This window comes from Lemur catta, chromosome 5 (genome assembly GCF_020740605.2).
Source record: "Lemur catta isolate mLemCat1 chromosome 5, mLemCat1.pri, whole genome shotgun sequence".
Classification (NCBI taxonomy): domain Eukaryota; kingdom Metazoa; phylum Chordata; class Mammalia; order Primates; family Lemuridae; genus Lemur; species Lemur catta.
This window is the reverse complement of record NC_059132.1, coordinates 49,907,958-49,928,188: the sequence shown is the minus strand read 5'-3', so window position 1 is coordinate 49,928,188 and position 20,231 is coordinate 49,907,958. Positions and strand designations below refer to the sequence as shown.

At 44.1% G+C, this 20,231-nt stretch overlaps 1 protein-coding gene across 6 annotated transcripts in view; it reads left to right on the top strand.

Moving 5' to 3' along the window:
* The window catches only part of PHACTR1 (phosphatase and actin regulator 1), a 499,845-nt gene that overhangs the window by 448,536 nt on the left and 31,078 nt on the right, over positions 1–20,231 (top strand). For all 6 annotated transcript variants that reach the window (XM_045551755.1, XM_045551754.1, XM_045551756.1 and 3 more), the window contains 2 exons: positions 2,714–2,961; positions 5,355–5,511. In XM_045551755.1, coding sequence (XP_045407711.1) covers positions 2,714–2,961; positions 5,355–5,511 — 405 coding nt within the window. The remainder of the gene's footprint in view (positions 1–2,713; positions 2,962–5,354; positions 5,512–20,231) is intronic.

Sequence of the window (20,231 nt, the reverse complement as noted above, 5' to 3'; positions counted from 1 at the left end):
GGTTGGGGCGGCCTTCAACATTCTAATGGGCGAGGCTTGCAGATCCGAGCTTTAGGAGGCCGCTCTGACAGAAGTGTAGGGAATGGACGGAAACTGGGCCTGCTGCGAAAGCACTTGGGGGGCCATTTCTGTAAAGAACAAGTGAGGGTCTCATTTAAGGCCAGGCCAATGGGCTACTTCACATGCACCAGCCCTAAAAAAAGACATGATTTGCCCACTTCTGCAGTTGAGGAAGCCGAGCTCAGAGGTTCATCAATTTGCCCAGTGCCAACAAGAGAGTAAGAGAGTGAGTGGCAAATCGTGGCCTCTGATCTGACTTGACTCCTCAAACTGAGGGCCCGTGATAACCTTTCCAGCCTCCTTCTCCTCTCTTTTTTTGCTCTCCTGGGGTTCTCCATGGTTACAAATATATGGGTATTTGTCTTCCTCTCAGGACCTTTCCTGACACGTGGTTGGCATTCGGTGGATGTTTATTAACAGAATATTTGAAACCCCTTTTGGTCGATTCACCTAGCTTCCTGGAAACCACCTCCTTCGTTCTTAAGGAAGTTGCGCATTCTAGCAGGCGCTAGGAGTCACACTTCAGGAAAATGACCTGACTGGCCCCAGAGGTCTCCAGCTGTTTCTGTAGCGCCCCCAGCGGGCAGCTGCTGACTACCAGGACTGGTCCCTGGTCCCTGGTCCCTGCCAAAGCAGCTGGGGGTCCCCCGTGTAACCCCATCCTACTCAAGAAGGTCTCACACTTCCCGTGTGTCTTTGAGGGAGAGGAAACCGCAGCTTCTTGTTTATCACAAACTACCTTGGGGATGAGTTGCTTATGTTCATTTACATAATATTTCTCCCTTCTCTGTCCTCTTGAATCAGTTTGGAGCCATCTACCTTAAGAAACTCATGCTTTCTGGTCTCCAGTTTTTTTTTTTTCTTTCGGCAAAAGATTCTTCCCACCAGATAAGAGTATCTCCGGGCTGCTTTGCATCCTGGCTCCCAGCTGCCGCATCCCAAGCTCTGTGCCTTCGTGGGAACCATTGCTATTAAACTGTAAAGAGGGGAGAGGGAAAGTCAGGATTGGGACAAAACACACGCCATGGATTACATTTTTGCCTCTTGCATTCCTATTTCCTTCAGTACCCAGTGTGGAAATCCAGGCACTCCTGGAATGCAGTCGCTGCTGGTGCCCGATGGAAGGGCCACCTCCAGGGTGGCAGGAAGTTCCCCATCAGCCCATCTTCCAGTCACATGTTATAATTGTCACGCTGGAGACCATCTGTCATGTATTTCACCGTCCTGCTCCCACTGCCGTTTGTATTAGGGGGGAAATGGGCCCACTTAAACTGCGTAAGGTGCTGCATTTTTGTAAATATGTGCTTTAATTCTTATTCAGTAGTTGGAGGTTTTTTTTAAGTTGATTTAGTTCATTGCCTCAAATGTTATAGCTCATAATGTGTTAACTAGATTTTCCATGTGTCACTGAAGAGTTATGTGGAAAATACAAAGAGAAAAACAGCTCTTGGGAAACAATGGAAGGAAGAAAGTTAATTGAATTTACATTAGACATAGCAATAATTTAAAGCATAATTGAAAGCTTCAAAGGAGACTCATGCATTCATATGTCGTAAGTAAGATTTGTCTTAGACAAAATACTGAGATGTAAATCTTACTGATCTATAACATAACCTCATCCTCCATTTCCTTATCAGTGTCAGACACTTTTGGATGTAAAATGCACTGAGTTTCCTATGTTTAGAAATTCCTTAAATGAAAGATGTAAATTCCACTTCCAGTTAATCTGAAAAACAATTGCAAAATTTAGCTATGTGTTTCTGGCTCCATATTCTCATTCTTGCTGGACTTTATGCAGAGCCTGTCATTAAAAGAATTCTAAATTTTTATATCATCCTTAGACGCTATTAAGAAAATAACTATTTTCTTTATTTTTGATGATATATATTTTCTAATTTTCCAACAATGAACTTGTATAGCTTTTTAAAACATTGAATATATTTGATGGTAGTTGGCTCAACTTAAGAGCTAGAATGAAAAATATCATCATCATTACTTCTTAGAAAACTGACCTTACAAAAAAACCAGACTGGCGTCACCTGTGGCTCTTTGCTGAGGATCTGACACCGTCCGTGGGAGAGAACTTTCTCTAGGTCATCCCTGACAGTGTCACGCATGGATCTCCAGCCTTCTGCTCACCCCCCTTGCCTTTCTCCGAGTCTCCACCTGTGACATTTCAGTCTCTCCCACACTCAAGTCCCATCAGTCACCCTGGACAGCTTGTGAAAACTGGAGCCTTAGTTATTATCTTTCCTTCCCGGATCTCTTGTTCCACTATCAAATTAATCCTTTACCCCTGCTTTTAAAAAAATTTTTTAACATTGTGGCAAACACACATAACATAAAATTTATCGTCTTAACCATTTTAAAACGTACAGTTCAATGGCATTAAGTGTGTTCACACTGTGGTGCAACCATCACCACCACCCATTCACAGGGAATTATAATTCTTACTCCCTGTTCCATGCCACCGCCACCGTCAGGAAACTCTACCGTCCTATGATGATTAACTGTAAGATGAGAAATGGGATTTCAATTGCCCGGTGTGCCCTTTGTCTCTTAGGACCGGACGACTGAGTTTGAAAATGGTGCCAGTGCATTTCTATAACATTAGCCAAAATGAATTTCCTCTCTCCTCCTTCTCTTTAAACAGCTCTGAGCCGCGGGTCCCCTGTTCCACTTCTTACCACAGCTCTGGTTTGCACTCGGGTGATGGTGTCACAAAAGCAGGACCTATGGGCCTTCCAGAAATAAGACAAGTGCCAACTGTTGTGATTGAATGTGATGACAATAAAGAAAATGTGCCTCATGAATCAGACTACGAAGACTCTTCTTGCCTGTACACAAGGGAAGAGGAGGAAGAGGAAGAGGACGAAGATGATGACAGCTCATTGTATACCAGTACGTTCATCCAGCCTCTTTACAGTGGGCAGAGGGCAGCATGGTATTGTGGACAGAGAGCCTTGTCCACTGGGTTCTGACCCTGAGAGTGGTGTTAACTGGCCCTGTGCCACACTGACCCTGAGAGTGGTGTTAACTGGCCTGGGGTCACACTGATCCTGAGTGTGGTGTTAACTGGCCCTGGGCCACACTGACCCTGAGAGTGGTGTTAACTGGCCCTGGGTCACACTGACCCTGAGAGTGGTGTTAATTGGCCCTGGGCCACACTGACCCTGAGAGTGGTGTTAACTGGCCCTGGGTCATACTGCCCTTGAGTGTGATGTTAACTGGCTCTGAATCATACTGACCCTGAGAGTGGTGTTAACTGGCCCTGGGTCATACTGACCCTGAGAGTGGTGTTAACTGGCCCTGGGTCATACTGCCCTTGAGTATGGTGTTAACTGGCTCTGAATCATACTGACCCTGAGAGTGGTGTTAACTGGCCCTGGGTCATACTGCCCTTGAGTGTGGTGTTAACTGGCTCTGAATCATACTGCCCCTGAGAGTGGTGTTAACTGGCCCTGGGTCATACTGCCCTTGAGTGTGGTGTTAACTAGCCCTGGGTCAGAGGGCAGCTCAATTAACCTCCAAGGGACTCACTTCATACACCAACAATATGAGAGCATAAATGTCCTTAAAATGCCCTCATAACTCTAAAAATCGCAACACCATGCCCCCACCTCCTACCTCTTCAGATGGCTGTGTTCCTTCCCTTGGGGTACAATCCCCTCCCTCCAAATTAATAAGGGAGGGGATAAAAAAACCTTAAAAGTCTGTTCCCATCTAGAAAACACTCAGAAATGCTAACCACTGTGTAAGCAACAAATTCATTTTTAAGCATATTTCGGCAACTTTAAAAGGCCTGAACTTAAATTTCTCATTTCAGACCTTTAAATGGGCTAAGAGATAAGAGAAGAAATGAAGAAAGTAAAGTTCTAAACCTATCACTGTGGTCTGATAAGTAGTTAACTTTTTAATGGACAAATATATAACAGCAACTATGTATTAAATATATATACTGTATGCCTGACAACAGGCTAAGATTTTAATCCCTTACTTTTATCTCAGAATACCTCTGTGGCATAGACACTATTACCCCCATTTTACAGATAACGGCAGAAAATGGACGTAAGGAGGTGGCCCAGAGCCTCACTTCCTTCCACTAAGGGGGCTCTGGGATTTAGTGGTGGCTGCGTCAGATTCCAAAGCTCATGTTCTAAAACCAGTGGAGGCAGAAGGAACAGCACTACTAAGTAAAGCCCAGAGGAATCCCCAGACTTGCTGCTTGTCAGTACCATCCTCTTGCTCTGTACTCACCAGGCTTCAGCTAACAGGCTAAAATTGAGAGCTGGCGAGGGCCCTGGTGAGCTGTGAGCTGCTAAAAGCGATATCAAGGAGGAACCTGGCAAGGCAGGCAAAGCCCCACGTCGTCCATGATGGAGAAGCAGCTGCTTAGCTCCGTTTGCTGTTTCGTACCCAGAGGATTGAATGTTTCATACCAGGATTTCTTTGACCTCAGCACTCTTGGCATTTTGGACCAGATCATTCTTTGTCATAGGGGCTGTGCTGTTCACTGTAGGATGCTTAGCACCCCTAGCCTCCGTCCTCGAGCTGCCAATAGCAGCCTCTCCCTGCCACCTCAGTTGTGATAACCAAAAATGCCTCTAGACCTTGCCAAGTGTGCCCTGGGGAGCAAAATCATCCCTGGTTGAGAACCAAGGATTTATACCAGAAGTAAGGAAGCCCTGCCCTGGCTGCTCGGAAACCCTCATGTTAAAAAGAAAGAGCAACCGCGGGATATTGCCTGTTTTAAAGCCCTCACCTCCACTCCCACCCCAGAGTGGCCCCGCTGTGTCTGTCCACCTTCATCCTCCTTCCTGCCCCCTAGCTCCAGCATAGGCGATCTCTTCTGTGTCCTGCAATCGCCTGGCTTATCTGTCACCACGGAGCTTGGGCAGGTGCAGATCCCCCCAAACCTGCTGCCTGTTGGAATCTCATCTCTCCTTGAGGGGTCAGCCCCTCCTCCTCAGGAAGCCTGTCTCCCTGCCCTGCAGTGTCCCGCACCCCCACCGCTGCTCCTGCCCTGCTTTGTGATGCTGCCTGCATGCTGGGCGTTCCGGAGAGCGGAGCTCCAGCCGCAGACTCCCCGGGTGCTCCCCACATGCCCCGCACAGTGCTAGAAGTTCAGGCCATGCCAGTGGCAGGAACTCTGCACACTGAGGCCTTCACCACTCTCCGGTGTTAAGCCCTTGATGACTTCCTTCCTGTCTGGCACCTTATGGTCCAGGGTTGGCCCTGGCGGAGCCCGGGCAGATATGTGTCAGCCTTAATTAAGTCATTTCTCCCTCCTGCAGGCTCCCTGGCCATGAAGGTCTGCAGGAAGGACTCCTTGGCCATCAAACTCAGCAACAGGCCTTCCAAGCGAGAGCTAGAAGAAAAGAACATCCTTCCCAGGCAGACGGATGAAGAGCGGCTGGAGCTGAGGCAACAGATCGGCACCAAGCTCACCAGGTAGGATGGCAGCACCTCTGTCCTCCCGATAGCGGGCCGCCGGCTCTCCAGGCTGCAGGAGAAAATTTCAGTCTCTACCCTCAATTCAGTCCTTGGTGTCTCTTGAGGAACTTACTACAGAAAGATCCAGTGGAAAGCATCCCCTTTTGTCTCTAGGGTTGCTTCTGCAGTTCCCTCTCCTCCACTCATCCAAATCTTAGAAATTTCACTTGATTCAAGCTTCAGGGAGAAACTGACAGGTTTCCAGGGAGAATAACCATCTATAGGAAAATCTCTATCATCCAAGAGAATTGAAAACCTATGTATAGATGAGTTGTGGTTTGGTTAAGCACAAAGCGATCAGATAAACACACTCTCTGCTGTCCTGTTAAGTGGTTGGTAGTGATGCCTCATTACTCCACTGGGATTCTTCCTGAGTGAGTGCCCTTTATGTGTGGATACTACAGACATAGGCATAGCCTTAGGCTATATTAATATATTAAACACCTATGTGTGTGTTTGTAATCTAGGGCATGTTTGTGTGGTATTAGGTAACATTTGTGGAGCAGTTATTATTGGCCTATATTGTTTAAACTTTTTAGATGTATTAAATCATTTAATCTTGGAGCCTTTCTATGAGATAGACATTTGTATGCCCATTTTACAAGTGAGAACACCAGACACAGAGAACTTTAGTTACCTCGCATAATGTCTCACAGCACAGCTCCGGAGTGCTCCCTCCTGGGCCCTAACTTTGTACCAGGCACTGCGCTGAGTGTTTGGATGGAACACATAGAAGTCTACCAGGGCCTCATCCTGCCTCTCCCTCTTACTGGCTGTAGAGCCTTCAGTAAGGCACTTGTTCTCCTTGCCTGTGTTTCTGCATTTGTCAAACAGTGAGCGGTGAAAATTAAACAAGTTAATGTAAGTATTTAAAACAGTGTCTGGCCCATAGCAAGCACTCAATTATCTGTTGTCATTATCACCCTCACATTGTACGAGTGAGGAAAGTGGTACCTAAAGAGATTACACAGGCATAGGCGTCATCCATGGTGTCCTGGTGTCTTCCCTCCCCCCTGGTTTATTTTGTTTCTTAAGGGCAGCTTCTTTCTCATACATAACTTGGTTTTCAACTGGAGGATGATGTGGTGACAGTACAAGGCTGTGTGAAATGGTCAACACTGATAGATGATTTGACCTAATGTTACGCAGTCTTCAGAGTCAGAGAATGAAAATATCTAACCACCTGCTATCCACACACACGCTGTCTCTCATTGAATGGAGTAACATAGCCACAATGTGGTTGTCCAGATCTCTCTCAGTACTCCAGTGATAGCTACAACTCTCTAGAGTTACCGTCCCATTGTCAGAAAGCCTGATTGTTCAACATTCTTCCTTCTTTTGAACTGAAATTTCTGTCCATGCAACTCCCACCCATTGTTCTTATTCTATATTTTGCAGCCTCATCCCTCTTAACAAGGCATGCTTTAGAGGGCTTGGAGACAGTGATCCTGGTCTTCCCAGTTCTCTTCTCCCAGACTACATATAACCAGATCTTATGTCAGGTGTGGGTGGGTGGGTAGGATTCTGGGCTGCTTCCTGACCCAGCTTGTTCACGTTTGCACATTATCCTTTGGGGGATTAGGAAAAAGAGAAGGAGCAGATCTTTGAACCAGCCCTCCTTCCCAAAGTTCAACTCCATCCCTCCTCCCCCGAGCATGGGCATGCTTTATCATACTTCCTTCGCTCACTTCCCATTTCCCCAGCTCCACTACAGCAAAGGCAGAGCCCTGGATATGTGGGGGGCACACGGAGACATGTCTGCAGATGTGAGGTGCCAATGCATCTGGCTGCCCGGGGTGGCCTCTTCTGTGGAGAGCTGGGGAGAGAGATGGGAGACGTAGGAAGCCGATGGGAGAGGCTGGCCACGTGTTTGTCCACTGTAGAGCCCCTCTGCCTGGTGTTAAGTGGCAGGGCACCATTGTCCCAGAGCATACTCCTGAAAAGAAAGACAGCCCCCAGCCTCTCATGCCTGAACACACATCCACATACTACCACCATGACCGGCTGGCGAAGGCTGCGTCAAAACCCAGAGGTGGGAAAAGACAAAGACCATCCATGCACCAGAAGAAGTTCTCTGCATCTGAAATCTTGTCCTGGGAAACCAACCCTTTCTCAACCCTTCTTCTTGCAAGGACACTTAAATACTGGTTGGAATTTGTAAAATCTACTGAAGGTTGACCGTAGTGTGTGTCCACTCCCAGCCCTCATTCATTATGATCAATGGCAGGAGAAGACACAGCGGCTCAGGAGAGAAGGACACAAGCAAAGAAGGCAGTGTTGAACAGGCGCTGAGCTGGCCTGCATCCCCCTCTGAATCCACTTTGTCTCTGTTCACTCTTTCGACTGGGGAGTTTCTTTCTTTGTGGTAAGACCCTTGGCAGCTCTAGCCAGATTACAGGGGCTCTGCTAAAGGAGAGGATGTCAGAAGTGTTTAGCAGGTTGGCAAGGTTGTACGGAGCTCAGCAAATCAGGTGGATAGGCCAAATCTGCATCTCAAGGCTGTCTTTGAGGTAGCACAGCCATTGATGCGCACCAAAAGGGTTTTAGGGACTGTTCCCTTTAGTCCCTACATGAGAGCCCAGCTGTGTGTCCCAGCCACTCATGTATCATGAAGCCAGGGCAGAGTGAAGAGAAAATCTGAGAACCAAAAGCTGTCCGTGGTAGAGAGAATGCTATTCTGGAGTCAGGAGTTTTGGTTCTGGCTCTGATTCTGCCATCTCATAAATACCATTTGTCCTCCCTGGTGCTTAATTTTATAGTCTGAGGGCATTAGACTAGGTCATCTGATCACTGCTTGAAAATGTATGCTTCATCATCCCAAAAAGTAACTGAAAGAATGTAGAAGCGTGTTGTATTGCAGAAGTGTGTTGTACTGCATTTCTGAAGCCGTGCGGCTGTGGCATTCTTTGGCTATTTGTGGCAGCAGTAATATGCTGGAAATCTTAAGGGGTTTGAAAAGCATGCAGCCGAGTCTACAGTCCTCTTGGAGTAAGCAAGAGAGAAAACATAATTTTAGCCTGACAGCTTTAATAGCATAAGGAAACACACACACACACACACACACACAATGTGCGGTACTCCAAGAACAATCCCAAATTGAGGGTGGGGTAAAACGATGTCAATTTTTGCAGAGCCTCCCAGTGTTAAGGCAGTTTCTACAGAAAAATGAAAAAATTATTGTTCTAAAAATGTTTTCTCATAGATGCTATTGGGCAGACTTTCCTAAATCTCAGTCAATAAGTCATCTAGATTTTTTTATAATAACTATTTTGGCCAACTGCCGTTGGAGAAGTGTGGACTGCCCTAAAGATGTGAACATGGTCAGCGGTGTGCACATTGTTTCTGCTCCTTATGTATACAGACTCCAGGATGGCACAGGGCACCGCGGGGTACACAAGGCCATCCACAGAGGTGTAGGGTGAAAATGGTAGAGCTTCTATTCAAATTTATTGCATTCTTTTTCATGTGGTTATTTGTGTCTGTCTTATAATGTACATGGTATATCAGTGCAATAGTACCTACATGTGACTTACAAATAAAGAAATGGTACACATGGGAGCACATACTTAGGGTTGTACTGATGGTGTTTTCTTAGAGTCCACTGGTCTCAGGGTCCCTCCTCAGTGTTACATGAGCAGCACATTTCATCTCCAGTGGCCTCAAGTCCGTGGAAATGTGGAGACCCCAGGGAGATCCCTCAGCCCACCGCAGCCCCGCAATGCAAGGCCATGCTGCATGCTCTGGGTGTCTTCTCTGGGCCTCACATCCTGAAGTGGCCTAACTAGGACCTTAGCTGTCAGACCCACTTCCAGTTCCCCTCATGTACCAAGCTTTTTATTCCCCCGAGAGTGATGTTCAATCCACAGGACTCTACTTTATTTATTTGCAATCCCACTGAGCACACTCTCCCCATAAAATCAGCATTAGAAGTCAGATGCGGAGCCATGCGCCTGACAGTTCCGGGCCAGGGTGCCCTGTCGAGAGCCAGTGCATCTCGCCCTTCTCCACGGTCCAGCTTGGGGCACAGACTGATTGACGCAGTGAAACCCCCGGAGGCTGGTGCTTAGGACCACTAGGAATGGGGTTTTCAGGGACTAAAGAGAAATCCGATGCCTAAACAAGGAATGCTTTTGTTTTGGAAACGTCCTTTAGAAAGTGAGTTGTTCTGGAAGTCACCAGGGTGACTCATCTTTAAACAAAGTCACTGAGACTCTGAAACGTGACCTGTTCAATAGCCAGTGCACTCAGGCCTCTCCTGGGGAACAGCCAGCTCCTCAGACCCAGCTAAGGGGGCTCTTCTGTCCCAGGCCTCTCCCACCAAGGTCCTCTGCCTCTCCCCCTCCCCCAGTACCCTCGGCAATGTTTGGCACAGATGGGAGAAAAAGCTTGCAAAGAAAAATAAACGGAAGGTGCCTCACAGTATGTACACAAGTTTATAATGTAAATTGAGCTCAGGAGTAAATGCAGATTTGGGCAATCTGCCTCCATAACACACTCTTTCCCCTAAAATATTTCTTCACCCGTAAAATACCACCCTCCCACTCATGGATGAACTGTCAGCGTTTTCTCTGCAGTCATGGTTGACCAGCATTTTTTTAAGCACCCACCTGAGCCAGAGCCGGCAGAACCTCCGCTTCTAACGGGATGCATCTCTCTATGTGGATGCTCTCGGTAGCCTGGCTGCTTGGTTTGGGAAAGGGTATTTCTCCTTGTGATGTCCTTTTCCAAGGCTAGATGTAGCCAGTGACTCAGGCTACTCACCTATGACTCTTCCCAATGATCAAAGGAAGCTACTGACTTCATTTAAGCTATTTGGTGTATTCCTTTGCTGAGGCTGCCATAACAAAGGACCACAAATTGAGTGGCATACACGACAGAAATTTAATGTTTCACAGTTCTGGAGGCTGGAAGTTCTGAGATCAAGGCATTAACAGTGTTGGCTCCTTCTCAGGGCCGGGAGGGATGAGCTGTTCATGCTTCTCTCCTAACTTCTGGTGGTTTGCTATAAATCCTTGGCACTCCTTGGCTTGTAGATGCATTACCTCGATCTCTGCCTTTATCTCCACATGTGCTCTCCCTTTGTGTATATCTCTGGGTTCAAATTTCCACTTTTTATAAGAACACCAATTCCATTGAATTAGAGCCTACCCTAATGACCTCATTTTAACCTGATTATCCCTATAAAGACCTTATCTCAAAATCAGGTTACATTCTGAGGTCCTGGAGGTTAGTATTTCCACATATAAACTTTGGGGAGACAGAATTTAACCCATAACATTTGCCGAAGCATAAAGTGGATCTACCTAGAAAAAAGACCACGACCCCAAATGCACCTGGGGACAAGTGGATACTGGATGGAATTGAAGCCAGCAGTTATGAGATTGTTGACAGGGAGTGCTGGGAACTGGGGCGAGAGGAAAAGACCTTCCCTTGTGTACAGAGGCCATCACTGTTCAGCTTCAACCCCCTGTTGTTTTGTGAAAATGAAGGAGTAGTTGGCCTGCTCTTCTCAAAAAAAAATCTGGATTTTTTTAAAAATGAGAATTCCAATTTTTTAAAACATTATATGGGCAAAACAATATATCAGTGGACTGAATTCAACCCAAGGACCCCATTTCAGCCCTGGGCCACCTGGAAGCCATAGTTTATGTTATTTATGGCATGTTCGTGAAGTCTGTGTGAGCACACCACACGTGTTGGTGAGACAATGAGACAGGAACGTTCTGTGTATTGTAAATGCCACCGTGTGCACGGGTGTATCTGTAGCAATTTAAAATTAGTGTCTGTAGGATCCAAATTAGTTTGAATGTATCAAACTATGCATCACTTAACAATGTTCTGAGAAATACATCGTCAGGTGCTTTAGCCGTCGCGTGAGCGTCATAGAGTGCACTTACACACACCTAGACGGCACAGCCCGCTGCACACCTGGGCTGTAGGACACAGCCTGTTGTTGCTAGGCTACAATCCCGTACAGCATTTTACTGTGCTGAATACTGTAGGCATTTGTAACACAGTGGTATGTATTTGTGTGTCTAAATATATCTAAACATAGAGAAGGCACAGTAAAAATACAGTATTATAATCTTATGGGACCACCCTCATATATGTGGTCCATTGATGACTGCAGTCTCGGCATGAGGCACGTGACTACTTTGTGTTGATGGATCATGAAAACGATGTACTGTATTCCTAAAAAAGAACATGTGTTCCAGCTCTAAGTGACTACTGAAGAATACATTAAATTGGATGAAGAAGTTGGTTGAAATAGCTCCACTGCTTTCGCTCACTCAGTGAGCTCAGGAATACAAGCATTTAAGGTTAAAGCACCTGGTGATGCTGATAGCTTGAATCTACGCTTAAGGCCTGGAAACCAGCACTAATCACCATGGGGTGGATCCGATGTAGTTCCCTCCTTTGAAAGGACCAAAATTCTCCCTCTTTTCTCTCCTCCTCCCTACTTTGTCATTGCTATCAGTTTTAAAAAACTGTTGCTTTTGTGGTGGCAAAGGGGGTGGTGAATGGTGGGGAAGGTGGGCAGATAATAGTCTGATCAGCCCATGAAGCCTAGTATGTTATTCTCTCTTATTTAAAATGTAATCATATGCTAGAAAGAAAAAGTATCCTAAGTTTGTATTTGATGCTCCTAAGTCGTCTGTACCGTCGTCACTGTAAACAGATGTAAAATAATGTGTGCAGAGGATTACGTGCTGCTTTAAATCATAATACAATGCTCAGGGGAGAAAATTGAAATCCATTTTTTATGCTTGTAGCACAGGCAATAAAATACAGTAATCCTGGCTTCTAAGTGTAGCTAGCTCGCATAGTGTTTATGGTTTGGGAAAATTGGTGCTATGAGTCTGACACACCAACACCTAGCTCCAAAGTAGCAAATGACATCTCCCCAAGAATCTAAGGACTGATGCTGAGTGTGAGCTGGCATCTCCTCAGGCTAGGTAATTGCTGCTGCTGCAAAAACACTTTCTAAAAATAGGAATAACAATCAAAGCCTCCATGAATTCAATTCAGCTTGGACGTACTTAGTGTCCCTGGGTACGTGTCACTGTGAATTACCCCTTGAAAGAAAGAAGGAAGGAAAATAGACGAGTGAAATTTTGGAGAGTAGCTTCCCTACAGCCCTGGTCCTTGAGGTTTTACTCCATCATCATCATCATCTGGAAGGTGGAGGTAGCATGGAGTAGGGCACAGCGTAGAGGGTGCAAGAGAGAAATGGAAAGAGGGTGCTTTATCAGCTCATCTTCAGAACCACAAAGCCTAGAGGGCAATGGCTCAGGTTGGCGGAACCTTTTCCATGGATTCTGAGACCTCCCATAAAACTGAAGGTGATACCAGTCACCAAGCTGAAGCTGCATGGTTGCAACAAGTCAAGTGAGGGTGAACATGACTGTATTTATTGGGTCCTGCAACATTTGCACAACAAACACATGTACTCCTAGAATAGCTAAGCTGCTTTCAGATCAGTTGACATCTTTCATGAACTCACTGCACAAAATAGAAAATCCTTTGGAAAAGCTCTCCAGGAATGCTGCCATCTTCTGAAAGGTGCTCAAGGTGAGCCTAGGCTACAGTGCTACCTGTCTGGTAGAAAGTTAAAGAAACAACATGCCCAGTGGGGTTTTTTTGTTTGTTTGTTTTCAGTGAAAGATGATGAAGCTGTCCTGATAAGATTTGAGCAAAGCACATTAGGAGGTGGTAGAATAAGACTTCAAAACCACACATGTAGAGGTTCTGACATTGAAACAGGGTTCACACCTGTCACAGGGCCCCACAGCTATTGAACATGTCTCAGAGCCTTGCAGGGACATTTTTAGCCTCTTGCCCTCTCACCCCAGCCTCTGGCTGTTAGGAACTGCAGTAAAGACTGAACTCTTGACATCCTGTTGCCAGGACACAGTTTCCGAGCCCTGACTCTGTGTGCGCGCGTGCCTGTGTGTGAGGAGAGGAGACACAGTCTGCAAGCCCCACGCTGGATGTCGAGGAACAGAGCCGCGACTTGTCGAGCACTGCTAAGTGCCCTGTCGCTTTGACTCGCAGCTGCCCTGGCAGCCTGTGTGTTTCTCAGTGACGTAGTAAGCGTGGTGGACAAAGAGCTGCCTTTTATCCAGTGGTCACAGAATCCATCTCAGTGTTTAAACTTGCAAAGGTTTTAAAAAAAAAAAAAGAAGTGGCCATTCTTGGAGGTTGTAGGTCTCATTTTATTTTACATTTCACAGCTTTTTTAAAATGAGTAATTATTTCAGCAGCATTTCAAATTTAGGGTGCAGGAGGTGGGAAGGGCACAGTTGTATTTAACTACAGACTAAACAGGGAACAGATGAATCTCCTGGGCTGCTGTTATAGTCACAATTTAAGGGGCTCCTCTTAAAGTGGATGAAGGGGAGGCGTCAAAGACTGAGCTGTTTATTTTTCACTGCCCTCTTTTTGTTCCCAAGGGATTTTCTCCTAATCGACAGTGGTGGCAGTGATTTGTTATTTGTTGCTAATCTAAGCAGATGGCAGACAAGAAGACTCTGTTTCTTAGATTATGTGGCTTAGTGAAAAAAGAATCAACCCATGTACATTTAGAGACGACCTCTCAGGGTGAAGTTCCCTGACATGTGTATGATTTTAAAGCCCTTTGCTGTTGACAAAGCACTTTTCCATCAGCACCTCATCTAATAATCTTCCCAACAACCCTGCACGATGACTGCTGTTCGGAATCCACTTTGTAGGTGAGGAAACTGAGCTAATGATCTTAGAGATGATAAGTGGCAAAGAAAAACACACCTCCCAAACACAGAGCTTTGCTATTTCTGCAAATGTTGAGAAAAAAATTTATGGTTTGGTTTAGAGTTTTTATGTGGAACAGAATTTCCCTCCCAGGTACCCGTGGTTTGGTAGGTAGTGTGGGGACAGTGGAGTTGAGATCAGTGGGTCTCGATTGTTTGTGCAAATGCCCTCAAGGGAGAGATAAAACATGGAATGAAAAAAGGAGATTTTCTCCTATCATGGCTTTAGCTGGGCTTTTTACTGCATTTAGTAAGGCTGTCCCTAGTAGGTAGGAAGATCGAAAATGCCTGACACTCAGGCTTGTATGTCAGGACACTCGTGCCTGTTGCAGTGTGGGGAGCAGAGATGGCCAGTGCTGTGGTTCTCACAGTGTGGTCCTTGGGCCAGTGGCATCAGCGTCCCCTGGGAACTTGTTAGAAGCACATATTCTCAGGCTCTACCTCAGACCCAGAATCAGAAATCTAAGGGAGGAGCCCAGAAATCTGCATTTTAACAAGTGTGATTCTGATGCATACTAAAGTTTGAGAAAACATGGTCTAGTAGGAAAAGCAATCAAAGACTTTGGAGCTGGACCTGGGCTTGAAAGTTATCTCTGCCATTTACTAGCTGGGCTCCTGTCAGGCCTTAGTTTCCACATCTGTAAGGATGTGGACACTCAAGGTCTTCTGCAGAGTAAGTCTCCTAATTGTAGTAGATAATGAATGCTAGTTCCTTCCCTCTCCTTGTGAATATGAATGCCATGCTAGAGTTAAGTTGTCATCAGTTTAAAGTAATTGGCTATGTTATTTGCAAGCTTCATGGTAACTATAAAACAACAACCTATAACGGAAAATTAAAAGCAAGAAATTAAAACATACTACCAGAGAAAATTACTTTTATACAAAGAAAGACAGGAAGGAAGGAAGAAAGGACCATGAAAACAGCCAGAAAACAAATAGCAACGTGGCAGTATCAAGTCCTTACCTATCAGTAATAACATTGAATGTGAGTGGACTAAATTCTCCAATTAAAAGGCATAGAATGACTGAATTGATTTAAAAAAAAACCCAACTATATGCTGCCTATAGGAAACTCACTTCACCTATAAGGACACACATAGACTGAAAATAAAGGGATGGAAAAAGATATTCCATGCAAATGGAAACCAAAAAAGAGCAGTAGTTCTACTTATATCAGCTAAAATAGATTTCAAAACAAAAACAATAAAAAGATATAAAGAAGGTCACTATATAATGATAAAAAGGTCAATTTAGCAAGAGAATATAACAGTTTTAAATATATATGCACCCAACACTGGAGCACCTGGATATATAAAGCAATTTTTTTTTCTTTCTTTGTTTTTTTTTTTTTTTTTTTTTTTTTGAGACAGAGTCTCACTCTGTTGACCAGGCTAGAGTGCCATGGCATCAGCCTAGCTCACAGCAATCTCAAACTCCTGGCCTCAAGCAATCCTCCTGCCTCAGCCTCCCGAGTAGCTGGGACTACAGGCATGTGCCACCATGCCCGGATAATTTTTTCTATATATATTTTTAGCTGTCCGTATAATTTGTTTCTATTTCTAGTGGAGATGGGGTCTTGCTCTTGCTCAGGCTGGTCTCGAACTCCTGAGCTCAAACAATCCACCCTCCTTGGCCTCCCAGAGTGCTAGGATTATAGGCGTGAGCCACCGCGCCCGGCCTAAAGTAAATATTATTACAGGTAAAGAGAAAGAGAGAGACCCCAATACAGAAAGAGCTGATGCCTTTAACACTCCACTTTCAGCATTTGACAGATCATCTAGACAGAAAATCAACAAAGAAACATCAGACTTAATTTGCATTATTAGTTGGAACAAGTAATATTCACTGTCCTAGAGGCAAATCCTAAATCCCAGTGGCCTCGGGCAGTAAAGGTTTATTTCTCACTGAAGTTAAACTTAACGTGGATCTGGTGGCGTATGTCCATCGTGTAGCCATTACATGCTTCTAGAACATGTGGCTCCAATCTTGATAGCAAGGGAGGAGGGGATAGAGACATGCAAATCAGTTCTGCCCACAGTCCATTCACCAGAACTAGTCTGATAACTCCAATCTAACTTCAAAGAATACTAGAAAACATAGAGGAGCACGTGGAATATTTTATAAGCATAAAGTGTCTTTTCCACAATTCCAGTGAGCCTACAACTGCCATGAGTCGTCTTTATTTAATAGTCCTTCCAGTCACGTAAAAGCAACTATCACAGTAAAAGAGACTAGATTATAGTTGGATCTTGTTTTTTTTTTTAAATTGATTCAGCCACTCTATGTCTTTTAATTGGAGAATTTAGTCCATTTGCATTCAGTGTTATTATTGATAGGTAAGAACTCAATACTGCCATTTTGCTGTTCCACACTTGGCAGTTGGAATGCAGGGGCACACGGTTCATCTGAGTGGAACCTGTCATGTGCATTGCCGTAGGGGCCAGTACATGAGTGTCACTAAATCAGTGAAGTTGCTCCTGAGGCTGAGTTTATTAAAGTGACTCATGGAAATCAAAATGATCTCAGTTAGAGAAAACAGAGACCCAAAATAAATATTATTTCTGTTTAAAGGAAAAACTAGTTTAAGTACAACTGAGAAATCCCAAAAAGGAACAGTAGACCTTGAGCCGAATGAGTTCTGTTTTATGTAAGTTTGAGGTCAACTTTCCAGGGAAACCAGTTACTAAGGAAGACCATGGAACCTCAGCTTCAACCAATTGATTCTACTGGGGAGTATTGATTAAGCACCTACTGTGTGCACAACACTGTACCAAGTGTCACTTAAAAAGTCACTAAATAATTATCCCTCTCCGAAGGCTTAGACTAGCAAGTGAAGGTATGTTCGTCGTTCTCTGGTTTAGTCCAGGAGAGAGATGCTTGTGGTAAGTTCTGTGGGGAAGGTGCGGATCCTTCTGGAACACTTTCTTTTATTGGTATGAATTAATTTTAGACTATATATATTTCCATTTCTTTCTTTTAAAATGTTCCCAAAAGAATGGGAGTAGGCCAGGGCTCTGAATAATTTCAACACTGAATAATCTAAACGTTTGATTCAGAGTTTCTTTTCTCTTAAACTTATATGTTAATATGAACAACTTCAACTTGAGTTGTCAGCCTACTTTTCTTGCAATATGTTATTTTTCTTTCTTACAATCTTTTGACCACTTATAAGCTAAAACGGCCACAAGGATGTGTCATTTCTATCATAATTTTATCCATGGAAAGATCTCTCAGTCACTTGTGAACTTACCAGGAGGCAATGAATAAATTGTGAGTTAAATCATTTTATGAAGCATCTGAAGAATGGCCCAAACCTTGGTTGAAAGGCAATTTTGTTGCATAAAATGTTACTTCAAATATCTGGTCTAGGGATTTCAGATCAGCCCGTTCAGAGATTTTCGTCACTGGACTCTGGGCCTATGACTCATAGGAGATTCTTTACCCACTCCATAACTGCATCTGAAAGTATACAGAATTAGAACATTTTAGAACTTAGGTGGACATTTACTATCACTGTGTCTAACACACTTAATTTTACAGATGAAGAAACAGCCTGATGGAGGTTACACTATTAGCCAAGCTCATGTAGTAATTTCTAACTGAACTAGGATTTGAAACCAAGTTCCCTGACTCCAGCCAGTGCTTAAAATTAATCTCCCTCAAGAACGGAAGAAATACATCACTTTTCACTGAAAGAAACAGGCCAGTTATTTGTTAGCAAGCATAACACATCATATATCTTTGTTGATTTTCTCGGTTGATTTTTCTCAAAAGAAAAACAAATGACTTAAAATAGAGGCTTTGAATGAAATCTTTAAGAAACATTTTCAGTAATCAAAAGGCCCATGAAAAAGGAATCCTTGAATTCTCACATAGATATGTTCTTTCATGAGCACTGTCATCTTCCTTGACCCCACTCAGCCAAAGGAACATTTAAATTAAATGTGCAAAGTAAAAGATGTTTTCCCATGTAGATGGCTGATGGTTCATCACAACCAAGCAGTCTCATTAATCATTTTGAAGACTGAGCGGTACTTAGGGGAATTCTTTAGCTGGTACCTTAGTTTGGAGTTGGCCTATTCAAGTGATGCTATCTTTCAAATGATAAGTGAAGCTCTAATTATTTGTACTTATTAAGAGTTCTCGATTCTCTGTTTCGGTGGCTAAGTTGGCATTTCCAGTCTCCAGAGTAATTTGCACTGTGTGCAGCCCCCTTTCTCCCTCACCCACCAAATTTGGCTTTAGGTTTGATTGGCTGTGATTTTTCTGCAGCTCCTATACAGAGCTCACACACGGTACTGAATATTTAAATAGCAGAACTGGATTACGACTGAGAAATTTGCAACGTGCTTGTTTTTCATGTGTCCCCATGCATCTTTGTTTACTGGCAAAATACCTCAAATCTCGTGCAAAATGCTAATAGGCGTAATTCATTTTATGTATCTTTGTCATGTTCATTTCACTCCTCCTGGAATGCCAAGATTTTTATAATAGCCTCAAAAATTGCATACATGCCTAATTCTGAAACAGAATATAAACAGGGAAAAGCATCCAAAGACATAAACCCTGGCAAAATCGCTTTTTCCTCTAACTCTAAAAGCAATTCCGTTGAAATATAAGTGAATACACTTCTATTTTAGGAACTGTGATCATGAAAATTTGATGTGCTGTGCCCATCGAATCATTAAAACAATGCTATTCAAAATAGGCAGCCTTGTTAGTTCCGTTGAAAAGAAGTAGGTAGAGAGATAAGTGGTGGGTATCAACAGGTAACCGGTGTGTTGAAAAGAGGTTTGCTACCGTAAATCCAACCCTCCCTTTGACTGTCAGGATTTTCCTTATTTTGTTCATCTTCATATTGAAACTTACCAAGTTCCCTCTTAAAAGATACCAAGACAAGTAATTGCATTTTTCTATGCATTAAAATGGCCTTATGGAAGCTGGGTGCCCACCAGAAATCCCAGCTACTCAGGAGGCTGAGGTGGGAGGATCACTTGAGGCCAGGAGTTGGAGGCTATGGTGTGCTATGATTGTCCCTGTGTATGGCCACTGCACTCTAGCCAGGGCAACATAGCGAGAACCCATCTCTTTTAAAAAAATAAATAAATACGTAAAAATGACATTGTGAAGGAGGTGCCTTCCACAAATTTGACTGAACCAATGGATCTGCCACCTGCACGTTCTACCCCAAGAAGCCTGGCCAATGTCCCGTTTCAGGTGAAGCCATCAGCATGCCCTCCTAAAGTTAGTTCACACCACCTTTGTGTTCATGGAAATGTGAGTGGGCAGCTTCTCCCTGAAGCCTGCCATATCTCTGCTGACCTGGGCCCTCACTGTGTCTTGGTTCTCTGCCAAGTTTCCCTCTCCCTTCACGGTCTGTAATCAACAGAGCCATTTGGGGCCACATCCTGTGAAATCTGATTCTCATCGCACCGTCAACAGAGTGGCCAAGATGTGCTCGAGAAATTTCCAGGTGGAAACTGTAAATGCATATAACACTGTGCAGAAGAAAATAAAATATACCTATTCGTTCAAAACACAACAAGAAAAAACATGGTTTAATGTCACCATTATGCTACCTAAGAAATTAGTTAAAATGTATCATAAATTCACATCATATATTATGGGATATCTGTGTACAAATGTGTCTAAAACTATATGGAATATTTTTTGAACATTAAAACTCTTCCTTTCCATAAAATCTTTCAAACTGCCCGTTTGACAGATAAACTTGATTTCAGGGGAAATTCTGATCTCTTTTGTGTGATCAAAGTCATCCTCATGTTGAGTTGATAGCAAAGCCCTAGGCTAAGGACCCTGTTAGAGAAAAGAAATCATCACTGTAAGGCCGAGTAATAGCTGGAGCAGTAACTCATAGTAAAAGAAGCA